This window comes from Bombina bombina, chromosome 6 (assembly GCF_027579735.1).
Source record: "Bombina bombina isolate aBomBom1 chromosome 6, aBomBom1.pri, whole genome shotgun sequence".
NCBI classification, from domain to species: domain Eukaryota; kingdom Metazoa; phylum Chordata; class Amphibia; order Anura; family Bombinatoridae; genus Bombina; species Bombina bombina.
The window spans coordinates 727,252,525-727,271,976 of NC_069504.1; the positions used below are offsets into that span (position 1 = coordinate 727,252,525).

At 37.8% G+C, this 19,452-nt stretch overlaps 1 protein-coding gene across 1 annotated transcript in view; it reads left to right on the plus strand.

Annotated features, from left to right (window-relative positions):
- Positions 1 to 11,154, plus strand: part of ILF3 (interleukin enhancer binding factor 3) — a 33,298-nt gene extending 22,144 nt beyond the window's left edge. Inside the window, exons 18-20 of the mRNA XM_053717930.1 lie at positions 8,941 to 9,300; positions 9,641 to 9,769; positions 10,271 to 11,154. Coding sequence (XP_053573905.1) covers positions 8,941 to 9,300; positions 9,641 to 9,769; positions 10,271 to 10,407 — 626 coding nt within the window. The 3' untranslated portion in view covers positions 10,408 to 11,154. The remainder of the gene's footprint in view (positions 1 to 8,940; positions 9,301 to 9,640; positions 9,770 to 10,270) is intronic.
- The last annotated feature ends 8,298 nt before the right edge of the window (positions 11,155 to 19,452 follow it).

The window sequence follows — 19,452 nt, forward strand, 5'->3', positions numbered from 1 at the left end:
CATATGAGACTGCTGGACAGCAGCCTCCCGAGAGGGTTACGGCTCATTCCACGAGGGCTGTTGCTTCCTCATGGGCATTCAAAAATAAAGCTTCTGTGGAACAGATTTGCAAGGCTGCAACTTGGTCCTCCACACTTTTTGAAAGTTTTAAAAATTTGACACTTTTGCCTCAGCTGAGGCTGCTTTTGGGATAAAGGTTCTTCATGCAGTGGTGCCTTCCGTTTAGGTTCCCTGTCTCATCCTTCCCGTATCATTTGTGTACTCTAGCTTGGGTATTGAATCCCATTAGTAATTAAAATGATCCGTGGACTCATTGTGTCAAAAGAATTTATGCTTACCTGATAAATGTATTTGTTTTTTGACTCAAGTCCACGGCCTGCCCTATTGTAAGACAGGTTGTGGGTTATTGTAAACTTCAGACACCTGCACCTTGGCTTTCTTTCCTTAAAGGGCACTCAAGTCGAAATTTATAAAAAATGATTCCGAAACAGCATGCAATTTTAAACAACTTTCCAATTTACTTCCATTAAAATGTGCATTTTTTTTATATTTACACTTTGAGTCACCAACTCCTACTGGGCATGTGCAAGAATTCACAGCATATACATATATGCATTTGTGATTGGCTGATGGCTGTCGCATGGTACAGGGAGTGGAAATAGACATAACTTTTCAATTTATACAGTATGGAGCAGCCTGGTGGCGCTTTATAGATGACGTGTTTGGCTTTTGTCAACCAACTTAAAGGGACATACACATTTTCATATAACTGCATGTAATAGACACTACTATAAAGAATAAGATGCCACAGATACTGATATAAAAATCCAGTATAAAATGTTTTAAAAACTTAGAAGCTGTCAGTTTGGCTCTGTTGGAAAGGTAGTTGGAAAGCCCACTGCAAGTGGCAAATAAGACACTCCCCCCTCCCCTTTTTGCATATGAAAAGACCCTTTACACAAACAGGAGCAAGCTGGAGAAGGTAGCTGACTGTATTCACATAACTTTGGGGCTTGGTTAGGAGTCTGAAAATCAGAGCAGTGTTTAAAAATAAGCAAAACTATACATTTATTAAAAAAAAAAATGGGCTTTATAAATCTACAAAACATTTATGCAAAGTATGAGTGTATGCCCCTTTAATGGTGCAGGGTCTAAAATTTACATTGAAATTCAGTGAAACTAATATAGCTTTCCTGTACAAGTACATGATGTATTTACAGGCAGCTTGAACATTGAGAGAGATATAATCACTGACAAATTCCCTACTTAAATACAACAGTCTCTCAAAAATTTGCTTCCAAAAAGTCAGATGATGAGAGTCCACAGTATAGTGAGTGAAAGCTCCAAAAAGGAAGTAAGACTTAAAGAAATGACAGAGGTTTGTCCAAAGGGGTTATCCACCTAAATTAGTTGAATCAGAGAAACAAAAGGCTATTAAAGGGACAGTCAACCATAGAATTGTTATTGTTTTAAAAGATAGATAATCCCTTTATTACTCATTCCCCAGTTTTGCATAACCAAGTTATATTAATGTACTTTGTACCTTTGTGATTACCTTGAATCTAGGAACCTTCTTCCAGCCCCCTGATCACATGACTGACTGTTTTTATTATCTATTAGTCTTAAATTTAGCATTGTATTGTGCTAGATCTTAAATAACTTTCTTTCATGTAATTAGCAAGAGTCCATGAGCTAGTGACGTATGGATATACATTCCTAACAGGAGGGGCAAAGTTTCCCAAACCTCAAAATGCCTACAAATACACCCCTCACCACACCCACAAATCAGTTTTACAAACTTTGCCTCCTATGGAGGTGGTGAAGTAAGTTTGTGCTAGATTCTACGTTGATATGCGCTCCGCAGCAGGTTGGAGCCCGGTTTTCCTCTCAGCGTGCAGTGAATGTCAGAGGGATGTGAGGAGAGTATTGCCTGTTTGAATTCAATGATCTCCTTCTACGGGGTCTATTTCATAGGTTCTCTGTTATCGGTCATAGAGATTCATCTCTTACCTCCCTTTTCAGATCGACGATATACTCTTATATATACCATTACCTCTGCTGATTTTCGTTTCAGTACTGGTTTGGCTTTCTACAAACATGTAGATGAGTGTCCTGGGGTAAGTAAGTCTTATTTTCTGTGACACTCTAAGCTATGGTTGGGCACTTTTTTTTAATAAAGTTCTAAATATATGTATTCAAACATTTATTTGCCTTGACTCAGGATGTTCAACATTGCTTATTTTCAGACAGTCAGTTTCATATTTGGGATAATGCACTTGAATCAATTATTTTTCTTACCTTAAAAATTTGACTTTTTTTCCCTGTGGGCTGTTAGGCTCGCGGGGGCTGAAAATGCTTCATTTTATTGCGTCATTCTTGGCGCAGACTTTTTTAGCGCAAAAAATCTTTTCTGTTTCCGGCGTCATACGTGTCGCCGGAAGTTGCGTCATTTTTGACGTTCTTTTGCGCCAAAAATGTCGGCGTTCCGGACGTGGCGTCATTTTTGGCACCAAAAGCATTTAGGCGCCAAATAATGTGGGAGTCTTATTTGGCGCTAAAAAATATGGGCGTCTCTTTTGTCTCCACATTATTTAAGTCTCATTTTTCTTTGCTTCTGGTTGCTAGAAGCTTGTTCCTTGGCATTTTTTCCCATTCCTGAAACTGTCATTTAAGGAATTTGATCAATTTTGCTTTGTTTTTTCTCTTACATATTGCAAGATGTCTCACGTTGCATCTGAGTCAGAAGATACTTCAGGAAAATCGTTGTCTGGTGCTGGAACTACCAAAGCTAAGTGTTTCTGCTGGTAGCTCCGGCATGGCCTCACAGGTTTTGGTATGCGGATCTTGTCCGGATGGCCTCTTGCCATCCGTGGACTCTTCCGCTAAGACCAGACCTGTCGCAAGGTCCTTTTTTCCATCAGGATCTCAAATCCTTAAATTTAAAGGTATGGAGATTGAACGCTTGAGTCTTGGTCAAAGAGGTTTCTCTGACTCTGTGATTAATACTATGTTACAGGCTCGTAAATCTGTATCTAGAGAGATATATTATAGAGTCTGGAAGACTTTTATTTCTTGGTGTCTTTCTCATCATTTTCTTGGCATTCTTTTAGAATTCCAAGAATTTTAGTTTCTTCAGGATGGTTTAGATAAAGGTTTGTCCGCAAGTTCTTTGAAAGGACAAATCTCTGCTCTTTCTGTTTTTCACAGAAAGATTGCTAATCTTCCTGATATTCATTGTTTTGTACAAGCTTTGGTTCGTATAAAACCTGTCATTAAGTCAATTTCTCCTCCTTGGAGTTTGAATTTGGTTCTGGGGGCTCTTCAAGCTCCTCCTTTTGAACCCATGCATTCATTGGACATTAAATTACTTTCTTGGAAAGTTTTGTTCCTTTTGGCGATCTCTTCTGCCAGAAGAGTCTCTAAATTATCTGCTCTTTCTTGTGAGTCTCCTTTTCTGATTTTTCATCAGGATAAGGCGGTGTTGCGAACTTCTTTTGAATTTTTACCTAAGGTTGTGAATTCCAACAACATTAGTAGAGAAATTGTGGTTCCTTCATTATGTCCTAATCCTAAGAATTCTAAGGAGAAATCGTTGCATTCTTTGGATGTTAGAGCTTTGAAATATTATGTTGAAGCTACTAAGTCTTTCCGAAAGACTTCTAGTCTGTTATCTTTTCCGGTTCTAGAAAAGGCCAGAAAGCTTCTGCTATTTCTTTGGCATCTTGGTTGAAATCTTTAATTCATCATGCTTATGTCGAGTCGGGTAAAACTCCGCCTCAAAGGATTACAGCTCATTCTACTAGGTCAGTTTCTACTTCCTGGGCGTTTAGGAATGAAGCTTTGGTTGATCAGATTTGCAAAGCAGCAACTTGGTCCTCTTTGCATACTTTTACTAAATTCTACCATTTTGATGTATTCTTCTTCTGAAGCAGTTTTTGGTAGAAAAGTACTTCAGGCAGCGGTTTCAGTTTGAATCTTCTGCTTATGTTTTTCATTAAACTTTATTTTGGGTGTGGATTATTTTCAGCAGGAATTGGCTGTCTATTTTATCCCTCCCTCTCTAGTGACTCTTGCGTGGAAAGATCCACATCTTGGGTAGTCATTATCCCATACGTCACTAGCTCATGGACTCTTGCTAATTACATGAAAGAAAACATAATTTATGTAAGAACTTACCTGATTCATTTCTTTCATATTAGCAAGAGTCCATGAGGCCCGCCCTTTTTTGTGGTGGTTATTTTTTTTGTATAAAGCAAAATTATTCCAATTCCTTATTTTATATGCTTTCGCACTTTTTTCTTATCACCCCACTTCTTGGCTATTAGTTAAACTGATTTGTGGGTGTGGTGAGGGGTGTATTTGTAGGCATTTTGAGGTTTGGGAAACTTTGCCCCTCCTGGTAGGAATGTATATCCCATACGTCACTAGCTCATGGACTCTTGCTAATATGAAAAATGAATTTATCAGGTAAGTTCTTACATAAATTATGTTTTCTGCGCCTGAACAGTGTTATCTATATAACCCACATGTACTTTTTCTGTGTTGAAGAGATTTAAAAAGCATGTGATAAGAGGCAGCCCTCAAAGGCTTAGAAATTAGCATGAGCCTACCTACGTTTAGTTTAAACTAAGAATACCAAGAGAAAAAAGCAAATTTTATGATGAAAGTAAATTGGAAAGTCAATTAAAATTAAAATTCCTATCTGAATAATGAAAGTTTAATTTATACTTGACTGTCCCTTTAACAGTAGTGGTAAACTTTATAAATCTAAGGACCAGCAAGACAGATTAGTGTGTGTAACACAGTATAATCCATACATTACTGAAATAGCTCAATGTCTTAAACATTGGCATGTTTTTAAAAAATGTAATAAAGGTATTAATACATTTCAAAAATATCCTTATTGCATATAGTAGAGTTCATAATAAAGATCTGGTAGTCAAAAATGACATAGGAACAACGAAAGGTAAATTGCAAACATACAATATCTTCCAAATCACATGGCACATATCCATGACTCAATTGTGCTAGTTGTAATTCAGTGATTAAAAGCAAGGGATTTGTTCACCCTCATACAGGTAAAAAGTTTAAGATTAATGGATTTCATACATGTGAATCTACACATTATATATTTAATAAAATGTCCGTGCTCAAATCTATTTAGGTAAGACAGTAAGGAAATATGTGACACTCAGCCAACATAGATCAAATATAATATGTGGGGATATGAAGGCCCCAGTGGCCTGCCATTTCCTTGAAGCAGGCCACAATATATCACGATTGAGGTGGCAGGTCATAGACAGCGTAGAACCTCTAAGGAGAGGAGGGAACTGCAATTGAAGAGAAAAGAGTCCTTTTGGATACATAAATTAGAGACCTTAGTGCCCAAAGGTATCAATAGGGAAATAGACATGACAGTATTTTTGTAAATAATATTAAATGTAAGTTACTATTTAATTCTGTGTTTAAGCTACATACAGCATAAATGAATTTATCATATAAGATTATAGAAGATATAAGTAACAGCAGTGTTTTAATGATACAATTGTTTTCTATATATGAATGTAAAATGTTTTTGACCACTAGGTGGTGGTATACTGGTTTTTAAACGTGTTTTTGTACTAAGGTGAGGTAATGGTTAAATAATATGGTATTTAAGGAGCAGCATACAGGTGTTCTGTATTGGCATGAGTAAGGGTTAACAGCCCAAAACGTTGAATTTGCTGCTTTGTGCCTATGCTTTATGAAAGCATAAGATCAATAAATGCTTTAAAGTTTCAAAACTTTTTTCCTTATTGGTGCTGTGGAATCCAGTTGCTTCAATTTAACAAAAATGTACTTTTGAAGTTGAGACTAAACAGCTTGATAAGACAATGCAATAGCACTGATTATGCAAATCTACAGTGTTGACAAGTCCTTTAACTTTGGTCGAACGACTGGAGTTGGAGGGAAGGGAGGAGCTATTTAACAGCTCTGCTGTAGTGCTCTTTGCCTCCTCCTGCTGACCAGGAGGTGAATATCCCATTAGTAATAAGATGATGTGTGGACTCGTGTAAAAAAAAAAAAAAAAAAAAATCAGTTAGGCATTTTTTTCTTCATTCTCATCCGTTGCTGAAGGAACAGCATTGCACTACTGACAGTAAGCTGAAAATATCAATTTAGCCAATCACAAGAGACAAATGTGTGCAGGCACCAATTAGCAGCAGCTCCCACTAGTGTGATTTTTTTTTTTTTTTTTTTTACGATGGATACTAGAAAGAAGCACATTTGAAAATAGTATCTAAGTGTCTTGAAATGTCTTGAAATGACATGCTCTATCTGAATCATACAAATTTAATTGACTTTCCTATCACTTTAAAGGTAAAATCAATTTAAATGAATACATATTGCAATGATTTCTAAACATATTTTTTTTAACACAATTTGTGCTTCCTGACAGTCCTACAAGAGTGCCTTTATTTTCTTAACCAGTCTTGTATATTAATGTAGAATTTATAAGTCAGATTTGCTCATGCTCAGAACGGACAATTTTATTAAGGTTTTGAAAATTCTCTGGGGGCAGGGCTACACTGAGAATTTCTTCTAATTTTGCAAGAATACTAAATATTTTACATTGCCTCCTTATGTAAAAATATATTCTTATTTTGGCTTACAAGTGGATAACTTGAAGGGACAGTAAACACCTTGAGATTATTTGAAAAGTTTCGTTATGCATAATGGAATACCTTTTGCATTATACTTTTATTTTTTTCCCCTTATGTGGTTTAGCTCTTAAACATGTTTTTCGAAATCTTGAAAATTCAGCTTTGTGCCTTAAGTTATGACTAACTCTGCTACATATGCTCCTGTCTTGCCATCTGCAAAACAGAGTATATTAAAGTTGTGACATTGGCTTCTCCAAATAAGACCAACCGTAGGTGTAGTTTTGCTATTGGTAAATTGCAGCAAAAAGCATTTAACTCTATTTGGATATGATCTAAAGAAACATCTGGAATGCCTTGTAAATTACAAGACAAGATATTTACTATCCCTTTAAAGGGACACAAGTCAATATTAAACTCGTAATTCAGAGCAAGCATACAATTTTAACACTGATTTCTTTCGTCAAATTGTGCAGTATTTAAGTTTTCTGTAGCACCATTTATGGAGCATGTGATCGTTTGACTGACAATTGATAGTTGTGGCTGACAAATTAAGGAAGTTTTGAGATGAGAAATCTTAATTTAGAAGGTGGCATTCTTTTTAGTATGCACTTATGCAATCCTACTGTAAAGGGAGTTTACACCAACATTTTTAATTAGTTACTCCCATTCCCCAATTTTGCATAACACTGTTAAAGGGTCCTTCAGCACCAGGATTATTGTTTGGGAAATGGGTAATAAGGGATTATCTTTCTAGTTTTGCATAGCCAACAGTTATAATACACATTTTCCCTCTAATTACCTTGTATCTATGCCTCTGCAAATTGCCCCCTTCAGTTTTTTTACAGACTTGCATTTTTGCCAGTCAGGGCTGACTCCTAGGTAACTTCACGTGTGAGTTCAATGTTATCTATGACACATGAACTAACACCCTGTTGTAAACTGTCAAAATGTATTCAGATTAGAGGCGGCCATCAAGGTCTAAGAAATTGGCATATAAGCCTAACTAGGTTTAGCCTTCAACTAAGAATATCAAGAGAGCAAAGCAAAATTGGTTCTCACCGTAAGTTGTTAAAAAATAACTTATGAGTCAAAACTAAGCATGCAATTTTAATTTGACTGTCCCTTTAATACACTTTGCAGAGGCTTACATTCAAGTATAAAATCTGAGGAACTCAACTCCCTTACTCAGGCCTGGCCATAGGGCATACAGACCAAATGCTCAGTGGATCGGACTCTGTGTGCCTTGCTGCTATATAGAGGTCCCACTTTCTCTTAAAGCAGTACATTGTCTGTCTGACTGTCAAGCAGAGGTGCTGCAGAATGAGTGTTCTGGCTGACAGAAGTCTAATTGATGTGGACTGCACCACCTTTAAATGCCCCAAGCTATTTTGATATCTGGTCCTGCCTTTACCTGTTCTGTGAGTCAGCACAGATTGGCTAAAATGTCTGTCAAAGGAGTGAGCTTGTTACCTATGACGTGAACTAACGGTGTCAAACTGAAATAGTAAAAAAGATACGAGGCGGCCTTCAAGGTTTTAGACAGCATATATATATAAACTTTCCTAGGTTCAGCTTTATCAAATTTGTTTTGTTCTTTTGGTATTTTGTATAGAGTAAATTTGAGTTGTTTCTGAATCATGCTAGTTTAATACACAAGTTAAAATTAACTGTAAATCTACATTAAAATTGCATACACTAAATGCATTGACTGTCCCTTTTAAAAACTAAGTGGTATAAGCTTTAAGACGGACAGTCTACAATAGAATTGTTTCAAAAGATACATAATCCCTTTATTACCCATTTCAGTTTTGCCCAACCAACAGTTATATTAATATACTTGTGTTTTTTTGTGTTTTTACTTCTGATTACCTTGTATCTAAGGATCTACTGACAGCCCCTGACCACTTTTTTTTTATCTATTGACTTGCATTTAGTACTGCTGTTCTCAATCTTAAATAAGATCCTTGAGTGTGAACACAATTTTATCTATATGGCTCCTGTTGTGAAAAGCTAATAAAGCACATAAGAGGCTGTCTATAAACCTATAAATTTGTGCCACTATAAAGTATTTTAATCAATGTTGGTTGTGCAAAGCTCAGGAATGGGTAGTAAAATCATTACACTAAAAAATTATTTTTTTGTTTTAAAATTCTGTTCGTCTAATTTATCTTGCATTATACCAACATGTTGCCAATCAAACATCAATTTTACAAGAGTTAAGTTTCAATGACTAACCAGATCTGGATAAATTGTGTTTTCAGGACAAATATTGATGACTTTGCCTTTCAATTTTCAGGCCAGTTTTACAGTAATGGAGGCTCCTCATCTAGCACAGGTGGGGGTGGTGCTGGTACTGGTGGTTATAGCTCTTATTACCAGGGGGAGAGCTACTCAGCCCCCACACCACCTAAGCCTTTTCTTCCAAAAAAACAGCCGCCACCACCAGGAACACAGGCACTCGGTGTCAGTCAATCTAAACCATCTTACAACCAAGGATATCCGTCCCACCAAACATCACAGTCAAGTTACAGCCAAAATCAGTACAGTGGTTATGGCCCCCCACAAAAGCCTAAAGGAGGTTATAACCAGGCATCTCAAGGATCTGGAGGAGGATCATATTCTTACAATAACTCCTTCTCTGGAGGATCCTCTTCAGGTGGGTAACAAGTTGTGTGTTTTTTTTTTTTTATGTTTTTAGTTCTGTGTTTCAAAATGTTAGCTTGTGATTAGATTAAAAAGCAAAGGAAGCTTTTTGTGCCTAGAGTACTTTTTATCACCAAAAAAGCTACAAACTATCTTCTAGGGCTGTACACCTGTTGTGAAAACCAGTGAATGCAAAAAAGTAAACTTGAAATTAGTTAAATGAGTATCTTTACCATCCAATAAAACTTTAAGTAGACCTGATCAGCCAGGGCTAGGGTTTAAAAACAAAATAAACTCACTAACCTTTCCTCTTATATAAAGAAACTCAAAAGCTAAACATGTTTAACCTTTAGGATATGGCAGTGGAGAAGCAACAGGAGGCAGCAGAGGTGGCAGCTCTTACTCATCTAGCTCAGGTTACACTGGCGGGTCACATGGAGGCTATGGTGGATCAAGCAACTCAGCCTCTTATCAAGGCCAAGGTAAGTGCTTGGTGTATGGAAAACATAAAACTAATCTACACAGAATTTAAAAGTACATTTTAATTAAAAATAACCCCCCAAAATGTTCCTTGGTAGATCAAAATACATTTTGCCCGCCTTTCCTGGAACTTGTATTTTTGAAAATTGCCATAATTGTAAGAACTCTAAGAATTAGTAGATAGGTTTTGAAGGAACAGACAATATGGATTTGCAGGGATTATTGTAGTGCATAAAGTGACATGTCTTGCCCCAAAATATTGGGTATCTGGAATAGAGTTTAGCACAGGCCAGTTGTATCCCACTGAAACTCTTGATAGTGGACCCCACATTTAAAGTTGAATTATCAAAATGAATAGATGGTTTAATTTAAGATAAAGCATAATACCCACTACAGTTTAAACCATATAGAAGCTGTAGTAGTTTGTTTTTTGAAATAATTGAATGCAGTTATTTGAATTTTTGCTCTTTGCAGATACTATTTATTTCTGTCTTTAATTTTAGGTTACTCGCAATCGAGTTACAACCAAGGTGCAGGACAAAGCTACAGTGGCCCCCCAAGCACTTTCCAATCATCCCAAGGGGGAGCCAGTGGTTACAGCAGGAATACAGATCACAGCATGAGCTACCAATACAGATAAATGTTACTGTAACTACCCCCTTTTTTGCTTCACCCCATCTAGCTCATCACTTATGGGTTTTATGGTATCTTTGGAAAAAGTTATCCCTTTCTGACTTTTTTTTTTATATATATATATTAAACATATCCCCCAGCAGTAATATTGATACCATTCCTCAACTTCTATAAGGCCGCTCGGTCATGTGTGCAAGTTTTGGTTTTTCTCCCCCATTTGTTGGCAGTTTAAATGTTTTACATGTGGTGCAGGGCATTGAGGAAGTGTGCCTAAACTTTTCTGCTCTTCATAGGATAGAATTTTCCGCTCTAATCATAATGGTAGTGAAGTAATAAGCTCTAAGAATGACCATGTTGTAAAAACTGTAAATTTGCATTCCCAAACTGTCCTGATGCCATCTGTCTTAAGAACATGGATTTGTTTGAAGCTAGTTTGGAATCTGACAGCTGTCATTGTGATCTGACATAACTTAAATGTTTTTATTTAGGTGATTAAGTTTTAACTGCTTAGCTTAGTTGACTCCACTACCATACCTGCATTAATAGGTTATCACCATTTTTTTGTTGGTGCGCAGGAAACCTTTGCTCTGAGCAGGAAGCTTTTCCACAAGCCTTGTCCCCACTTTTCTGTATTAAAATATTTGTGATGTGACAAGCTTTATGTATTTTAATGCATTGGTGTTTTTCACCTTACCCTTTAGTTTTTATTTTATATGCAAGATTTTATTTTAAGAATAGTGAGATGCGTCAACAACTTGTTTTGTGTTTTTTTGGTCTTGTATCATTAAGGCAGTTATCTGAAGTGAGCTGATACATAGTCAAAATAAAACTTTAAAAAAATCTTGTTTTTTTTTTTTCTTCTCTTATGCTGTCATGACATAATTTACAGTCATAAATTGTTTCAAAATGGAAAGTTTGGGTAAATCCAGGGATAAACCCCATGGGAAGCATTCTGGAGCTCTAGCATCCCTACTTTTGACCTTATTTGACAGGAGATGGGCCCCTGTCCTTAACAGTCATTTATCAGGCAAAAGCAGATCTTGGTAAATTTGCATACTTTTATATTTAAAAAATTATCACTTAATTATATTTACAAAGGGATCGATGAAAGATGACTGAGAACATTGGTTTGGCAGAGGTTGGAGTAAGGGCAGGAAAAAAGTAATTACTAGTTGTGACAAACACTGACCCAATCAACTGTGGTATATTCCACAATCTTAAAGGGACACACAACCCTAGATTCAGAAAACGGCGATGGCAAACCTTGACACTCCAGATGTTATAGAACTACATTTCTTTTACAAGATACGATGAGTCCACGGATTTCATCCTTATGGGATATCGCCTCCTGGTCAGCAGGAGGAGGCAAATTACACCACAACAGAGCTGTATATATAGTTCCTCCCACTCCAGTCATTCTCTTTGCCTGTGTTAGTGATAGGAAGAGGCAGAGTGAGGTGTTATAGATTCTTCAAGTGTTTATTATTTTTTAAGTAGTGCCACAGTGTGCTACTTTGATTTGGTCTAAGCTACACCCCAGAACAGTCTCTTCTATAAAATAAGAAAAGCATTTGGTGGCTTTGCAGCCATGGGAACTTGTGGGACATTATTCTCACTGCACCTCCCATAGATTGTATGCTGCCCTGTTTGTACAAAGTCTGAGGGGAAAATGCTCAGGCCACTGTGAAGGGGAGAAGAGAACTTCACAAGCCGGGTGAGATGCCTTGCTGCTGGGCAACCTTCTAAAGGTAAGTGCTAAGCTTTATTTCTTTCATGTAATTAGCAAGAGTCCATGAGCTAGTGACGTATGGAATATACATTCCTACCAGGAGGGGCAAAGTTTCCCAAACCTCAAAATGCCTATAAATACACCCCTCACCACACCCACAATTCAGTTTTACACACTTTGCCTCCTATGGAGGTGGTGAAGTAAGTTTGTGCTAGATTCTACGTTGATATGCGCTCCGCAGCAAGTTGGAGCCCGGTTTTCCTCTCAGCGTGCAGTGAATGTCAGAGGGATGTGAGGAGAGTATTGCCTATTTGAATGCAGTGATCTCCTTCTACGGGGTCTATTTCATAGGTTCTCTGTTATCGGTCGTAGAGATTCATCTCTTACCTCCCTTTTCAGATCGACGATATACTCTTATATATACCATTACCTCTACTGATTCTTGTTTCAGTACTGGTTTGGCTTTCTACAAACATGTAGATGAGTGTCCTGGGGTAAGTAAATCTTATTTTCTGTGACACTTAGCTATGGTTGGGCACTTTATTTATAAAGTTCTAAATATATGTATTCAAACATTTATTTGCCTTGACTCAGGATGTTCAACATTCCTTATTTTCAGACAGTCGGTTTCATATTTGGGATAATGCATTTGAATCAATTTTTTTCTTACCTTAAAATTTGACTTTTTTTCCCTGTGGGCTGTTAGGCTTGCGGGGGCTGAAAATGCTTCATTTTATTGCGTCATTCTTGGCGCGGACTTTTTTGGCGCAAAAAATCTTTTCTGTTTCCGGCATCATACGTGTCGCCGGAAGTTGCGTCATTTTTTGACGTCCTTTTGCGCCAAAAATGTCGGCGTTCCGGATGTGGCGTCATTTTTGGCGCCAAAAAGCATTTAGGCGCCAAATAATGTGGGAGTCTTATTTGGCGCCAAAAAAATATGGGTGTCTCTTTTGTCTCCACATTATTTCAGTCTCATTTTTTCTTTGCTTCTGGTTACTAGAAGCTTGTTTGTTGGCATTTTTTCCCATTCCTGAAACTGTCATTTAAGGAATTTGATCAATTTTGCTTTATATGTTTTTTCTCTTACATATTGCAAGATGTCTCACGTTGCATCTGAGTCAGAAGATACTTCAGGAAAATCGCTGTGTAGTGCTGGAACTACCAAAGCTAAGTGTATCTGCTGTAAACTTTTGGTAGCTATTCCTCCGGCTGTTTGTATTGTCATGACAAACTTGTTAAAGCAGATAATATTTCCTTTAGTAATGTACCATTGCCTTTTGCAGTTCCTTCAACATCTAAGGCGCAGAATGTTCCTGATAACATAAGAGATTTTGTTTCTGAATCCATCAAGAAGGCTATGTCTGTTATTTCTCCTTCTAGTAAACATAAAAAATCTCTTAAAACTTCTCTCTCTACAGATGAATTTTTAAAAGAACATGATCATTCTGATTCTGATGATTCTTCTGGTTCAGAGGATTCTGTCTCAGAGATTGATGCTGATAAATCTTCATATTTATTTAAAATGGAATTTATTCGTTATTTACTTAAAGAAGTACTAATTGCTTTAGAAATAGAGGATTCTGGTCCTCTTGATACTAATTCTAAACGTTTAGATAAGGTATTTAAATCTCCTGTGGTTATTCCAGAAGTTTTTCCTGTTCCTAATGCTATTTCTGAAGTAATTTCCAGAGAATGGGATAAATTGGGTAATTCATTTACTCCTAAACGTTTTAAGCAATTATATCCTGTGCCGTCTGACAGATTAGAATTTTGGGACAAAATCCCTAAAGTCGATGGGGCTATTTCTACCCTTGCTAAACGTACTACTATTCCTACGTCAGATGGTACTTCGTTTAAAGATCCTTTAGATAGGAAAATTGAATCCTTTCTAAGAAAAGCTTATCTGTGTTCAGGTAATCTTCTTAGACCTGCTATATCTTTGGCTGATGTTGCTGCAGCTTCAACTTTTTGGTTGGAGACTTTAGCGCAACAAGTAACAGATCATGATTCTCATAATATTATTCTTCAGCATGCTAATAATTTTATCTGTGATGCCATTTTTGATATTATCAGAGTTGATATCAGGTTTATGTCTCTAGCTATTTTAGCTAGAAGAGCTTTATGGCTTAAAACTTGGAATGCTGATATGGCTTCTAAATCAACTCTACTTTCCATTTCTTTCCAGGGTAACAAATTATTTGGTTCTCAGTTGGATTCTATTATCTCAACTGTTACTGGTGGGAAAGGAACTTTTTTACCACAAGATAAAAAATCTAAAGGTAAAAACAGGGCTAATCGTTTTCGTTCCTTTCGTTTCAACACAGAACAAAAGCCTGATCCTTCATCCTCCGGAGCAGTTTCAGTTTGGAAACCATCTCCAGTCTGGAATAAATCCAAGCCTTCTAGAAAGGCAAAGCCTGCTTCTAAGTCCACATGAAGGTGCGGCCCTCATTCCAGCTCAGCTGGTAGGGGGCAGGTTACGTTTTTTCAAAGAAATTTGGATCAATTCTGTTCACAATCTTTGGATTCAGAACATTGTTTCAGAAGGGTACAGAATTGGTTTCAAGATGAGACCTCCTGCAAAGAGAAATTTTCTTTCCCGTGTCCCAGTAAATCCAGTGAAAGCTCAAGCATTTCTGAATTGTGTTTCAGATCTAGAGTTGGCTGGAGTAATTATGCCAGTTCCAGTTCTAGAACAGGGGATGGGGTTTTATTCAAATCTCTTCATTGTACCAAAGAAGAATTCTTTCAGACCAGTTCTGGATCTAAAAATATTGAATCGTTATGTAAGGATACCAAAGTTCAAAATGGTAACTGTAGGACTATCTTGCCTTTTGTTCAGCAAGGGCATTATATGTCCAATAGATTTACAGGATGCATATCTGCATATTCAGATTCATCCAGATCATTATCAGTTCCTGAGATTCTCTTTTCTGGACAAGCATTACCAGTTTGTGGCTCTGCCGTTTGGCCTAGCTACAGCTCCAAGAATTTTTACAAAGGTTCTCTGTGCCCTTCTGTCTGTAATCAGAGAACGGGGTATTGTGGTATTTCCTTATTTGGACGATATCTTGGTACTTGCTCAGTCTTCACATTTAGCAGAATCTCATACGAATCGACTTGTGTTGTTTCTTCAAGATCATGGTTGGAGGATCAATTCACCAAAAAGTTCATTGATTCCTCAGACAAGGGTAACCTTTCTGGGTTTCCAGATAGATTCAGTGTCCATGACTCTGTCTTTAACAGACAAGAGACGTCTAAAATTGATTTCAGCTTGTCGAAACCTTCAGTCACAATCATTCCCTTCGGTAGCCTTATGCATGGAAATTCTAGGTCTTATGACTGCTGCATCGGACGCGATCCCCTTTGCTCATTTTCACATGCGACCTCTTCAGCTCTGTATGCTGAATCAATGGTGCAAGGACTACACAAAGATATCTCAATTAATATCTTTAAAACCGATTGTACGACACTCTCTCTAACGTGGTGGACAGATCACCATCGTTTAATTCAGGGGGCTTCTTTTGTGCTTCCGACCTGGACTGTAATTTCAACAGATGCAAGTCTCACAGGTTGGGGAGCTGTGTGGGGATCTGACGGCACAAGGAGTTTGGGAATCTCAGGAGGTGAGATTACCGATCAATATTTTGGAACTCCGTGCAATTTTCAGAGCTCTTCAGTCTTGGCCTCTTCTGAAGAGAGAATCGTTCATTTGTTTTCAGACAATGTCACTACTGTGGCATACATCAATCATCAAGGAGGGACTCACAGTCCTCTGGCTATGAAAGAAGTATCTCGAATTCTGGTTTGGGCGGAATCCAGCTCCTGTCTAATATCTGCGGTTCATATCCCAGGTATAGACAATTGGGAAGCGGGTTATCTCAGTCGCCAAACGTTGCATCCGGGCGAATGGTCTCTTCACCCAGAGGTATTTCTTCAGATTGTTCAAATGTGGGAACTTCCAGAAATAGATCTGATGGAAACTTCCCAGGTATCTGTCCAGATCCCGGGATCCTCAGGCAGAGGCAGTGGATGCATTATCACTTCCTTGGAAGTATCATCCTGCCTATATCTTTCCGCCTCTAGTTCTTCTTCCAAGAGTAATCTCCAAGATTCTGAAGGAATGCTCGTTTGTTCTGCTGGTAGCTCCAGCATGGCCTCACAGGTTTTGGTATGCGGATCTTGTCCGGATGGCCTCTTGCCAGCCGTGGACTCTTCCGTTAAGACCAGACCTTCTTTCGCAAGGTCCTTTCTTCCATCAGGATCTCAAATCCTTAAATTTAAAGGTATGGAGATTGAACGCTTGATTCTTGGTCAAAGAGGTTTCTCTGACTCTGTGATTAATACTATGTTACAGGCTCGTAAATCTGTATCTAGAGAAATATATTATAGTCTGGAAGACTTATATTTCTTGGTGTCTTTCTCATCATTTATCTTGGCATTCTTTTAGAATTCCGAGAATTTTGCAGTTTCTTCAGGATGGTTTGGATAAAGGTTTGTCTGCAAGTTCCTTGAAGGACAATCTCTGCTCTTTCTGTTCTTTTTCACAGAAAGATTGCTAATCTTCCTGATTTTCATTGTTTTGTACAAGCCTTGGTTCGTATAAAACCCGTCATTAAGTCAATTTCTCCTCCTTGGAGTTTGAATTTGGTTCTGGGGGCTCTTCAAGCTCCTCCGTTTGAACCTATGCATTCATTGGACATTAAATTACTTTCTTGGAAAGTTTTGTTCCTTTTGGCAATCTCTTCTGCCAGAAGAGTTTCTGAATTATCTGCTCTTTCTTGTGAGTCTCCTTTTCTGATTTTTCATCAGGATAAGGCAGTGTTGCGAACTTCTTTTGAATTTTGAATTCTTGTGAATTCTAACATTAGTAGAGAAATTGTGGTTCCTTATGTCCTAAGAATTCTAAGGAGAAATCATTGCATTCTTTGGATGTTAGTAGCTTCAACATAATATTTCAAAGCTCTAAGTCTTTCCGAAAGACTTCTAGTCTATTTGTTATCTTTTCCGGTTCTAGAAAAGGCCAGAAAGCTTCTGCCATTTCTTTGGCATCTTGGTTGAAATCTTTAATTCATCTTGCCTATGTTGAGTCGGGTAAATCTCCGCCTCAAAGGATTACAGCTCATTCTACTAGGTCAGTTTCTACTTCCTGGGCGTTTAGGAATGAAGCTTCGATTGATCAGATTTGCAAAGCAGCAACTTGGTCCTCTTTGCATACTTTTACTAAATTCTACCATTTTGATGTATTTTCTTCTTCTGAAGCAGTTTTTGGTAGAAAAGTACTTCAGGCAGCGGTTTCAGTTTGAATCTTCTGCTTATGTTTTTCATTAAACTTTATTTTGGGTGTGGATTATTTTCAGCAGGAATTGGCTGTCTTTATTTTATCCCTCCCTCTCTAGTGACTCTTGCGTGGATAGATCCACATATTGGGTAATCATTATCCCATACGTCACTAGCTCATGGACTCTTGCTAATTACATGAAAGAAAACATAATTTATGTAAGAACTTACCTGATAAATTCATTTCTTTCATATTAGCAAGAGTCCATGAGGCCCGCCCTTTTTTTGGGGTGGTTATGATTTTTGTATAAAGCACAATTATTCCAATTCCTTTTTTTATATGCTTTCACACTTTTTTATCACCCCACTTCTTGGCTATTCGTTAAACTGAATTGTTGGTATGGTGAGGGGTGTATTTATAGGCATTTTGAGGTTTGGAAAACTTTGCCCCTCCTGGTAGGAATGTATATTCCATACGTCACTAGCTCATGGACTCTTGCTAATATGAAAGAAATGAATTTATCAGGTAAGTTCTTACATAAATTATGTTTTTCTGGTTAACGAATCCTCTGGTGGCTCAGAGGAAAGGTAACAAGCTGGCAACCATAAGATCATTGGGTTTAATCCTGGCATGTACTCTGAAAGGAGTTGGCACTTTATATTTAGTTTTTTCAAGGGCAGCTCTGTATTCAGAAGCAACATGTCGCCCCTTCATTCTGTATAATCCCAGTGGCTTTTACCTATTTTATCAGCCGACAGGGAGGGTTCTCCTATCTCACTCTTTGGTGTTCTGTAGGACTGTTGTGAGGGGGCATGTTTTATATCCCTGCGTCTTGTGGTTTCTATTCCTGAAAGGAAGCCAACAGGCAGGGTGTTTGAATGTATGGTAGACCTATTTGTTTCATGCTTCCAATGTAGAAAGAAAATTGGGAATTTGAAATATTAAGATTTGGCAGTTGATGGTATCTTGTTTTAACACACAAGGGGTTAAAAAAAGGATATATCCTTTTTCATTGCAGGTACTCCTGATCGCTACGGCTTAAAGTAAAGTTGACAGTTTTTTTTTGTCGCTTTAGGATGTTTATTTCATACAGTGTGATCTAACTTTCCCGGTGGCTTCATTTTTGTTTGACATGTTAGCCGCATGGGTGCTGGAGAGCGATATGCCCACGATGGGCGGAACTTCGATACGTGCCATTGTGTGTGCGCCCTTTGCTTGTCTTCTCGGCAGTTCCTGTTTGTCTACACCCACGATTGGCGGAGTCTCGTTACCTGCCATTGAGCGTGCGCCCTTTGCTTGTCTCCAACGGAATGCCGGATGCCTCAGCTGTGTTTTTAAACATACAGCTGAGAGGTTTTCATGCCGTCCGGAGAGCCTTTTGGGTGTATGGGACGTTTTCTCTATCAGACGTTGCCAGCCCGTAGAATTTTACATTATTTTTTAAAATAAAAATTCAGTAACCATTGCTGGTTTAGCGGATTCTGATCAGTCCCATATAGTAGTGCCTTTATTGTTAGGAACTCTGTGGGGACAACTGTTCCATACGTTTGCACTGAGACATGGGGAACATAATAACGTTATTGTTGCTCTTCCATAGTATATAAGCAACCAATCCTTTTCAGATTGGGTTGCTGTAAGCTATAGTACCTTTTTCCCTCAAGTGTCCTACATATGCACAGAAGTTGCCTACAAAACACAAGGGAGAGAGATGGTTACTTTAAAATTGAAAGAAACGGTATCGTTTGTGTGGTGTGATGTGAATTTTTAATAATTGTTCCTTCTGCTATGAATTGCTGCTCTGGAGCCCATTAACACTGGTCATTACATCCCACAGACCTTTCATGCCCCACATTCAGTGCTCTGTGGTTCCTTACAAGGAATTGTTGCTCTAATCATGGCTTCTGTAATGTAACATAGCAATGTCTGTTAGTAGCAAGATTAACATGCTAATTGGAATGTTCCCTATGTTTTTAGAGACATCCTTTCTGAGTTAGATGTTTTAAGCAGTATTCTCACTTTGCAAATATTTAATGCAGATAACT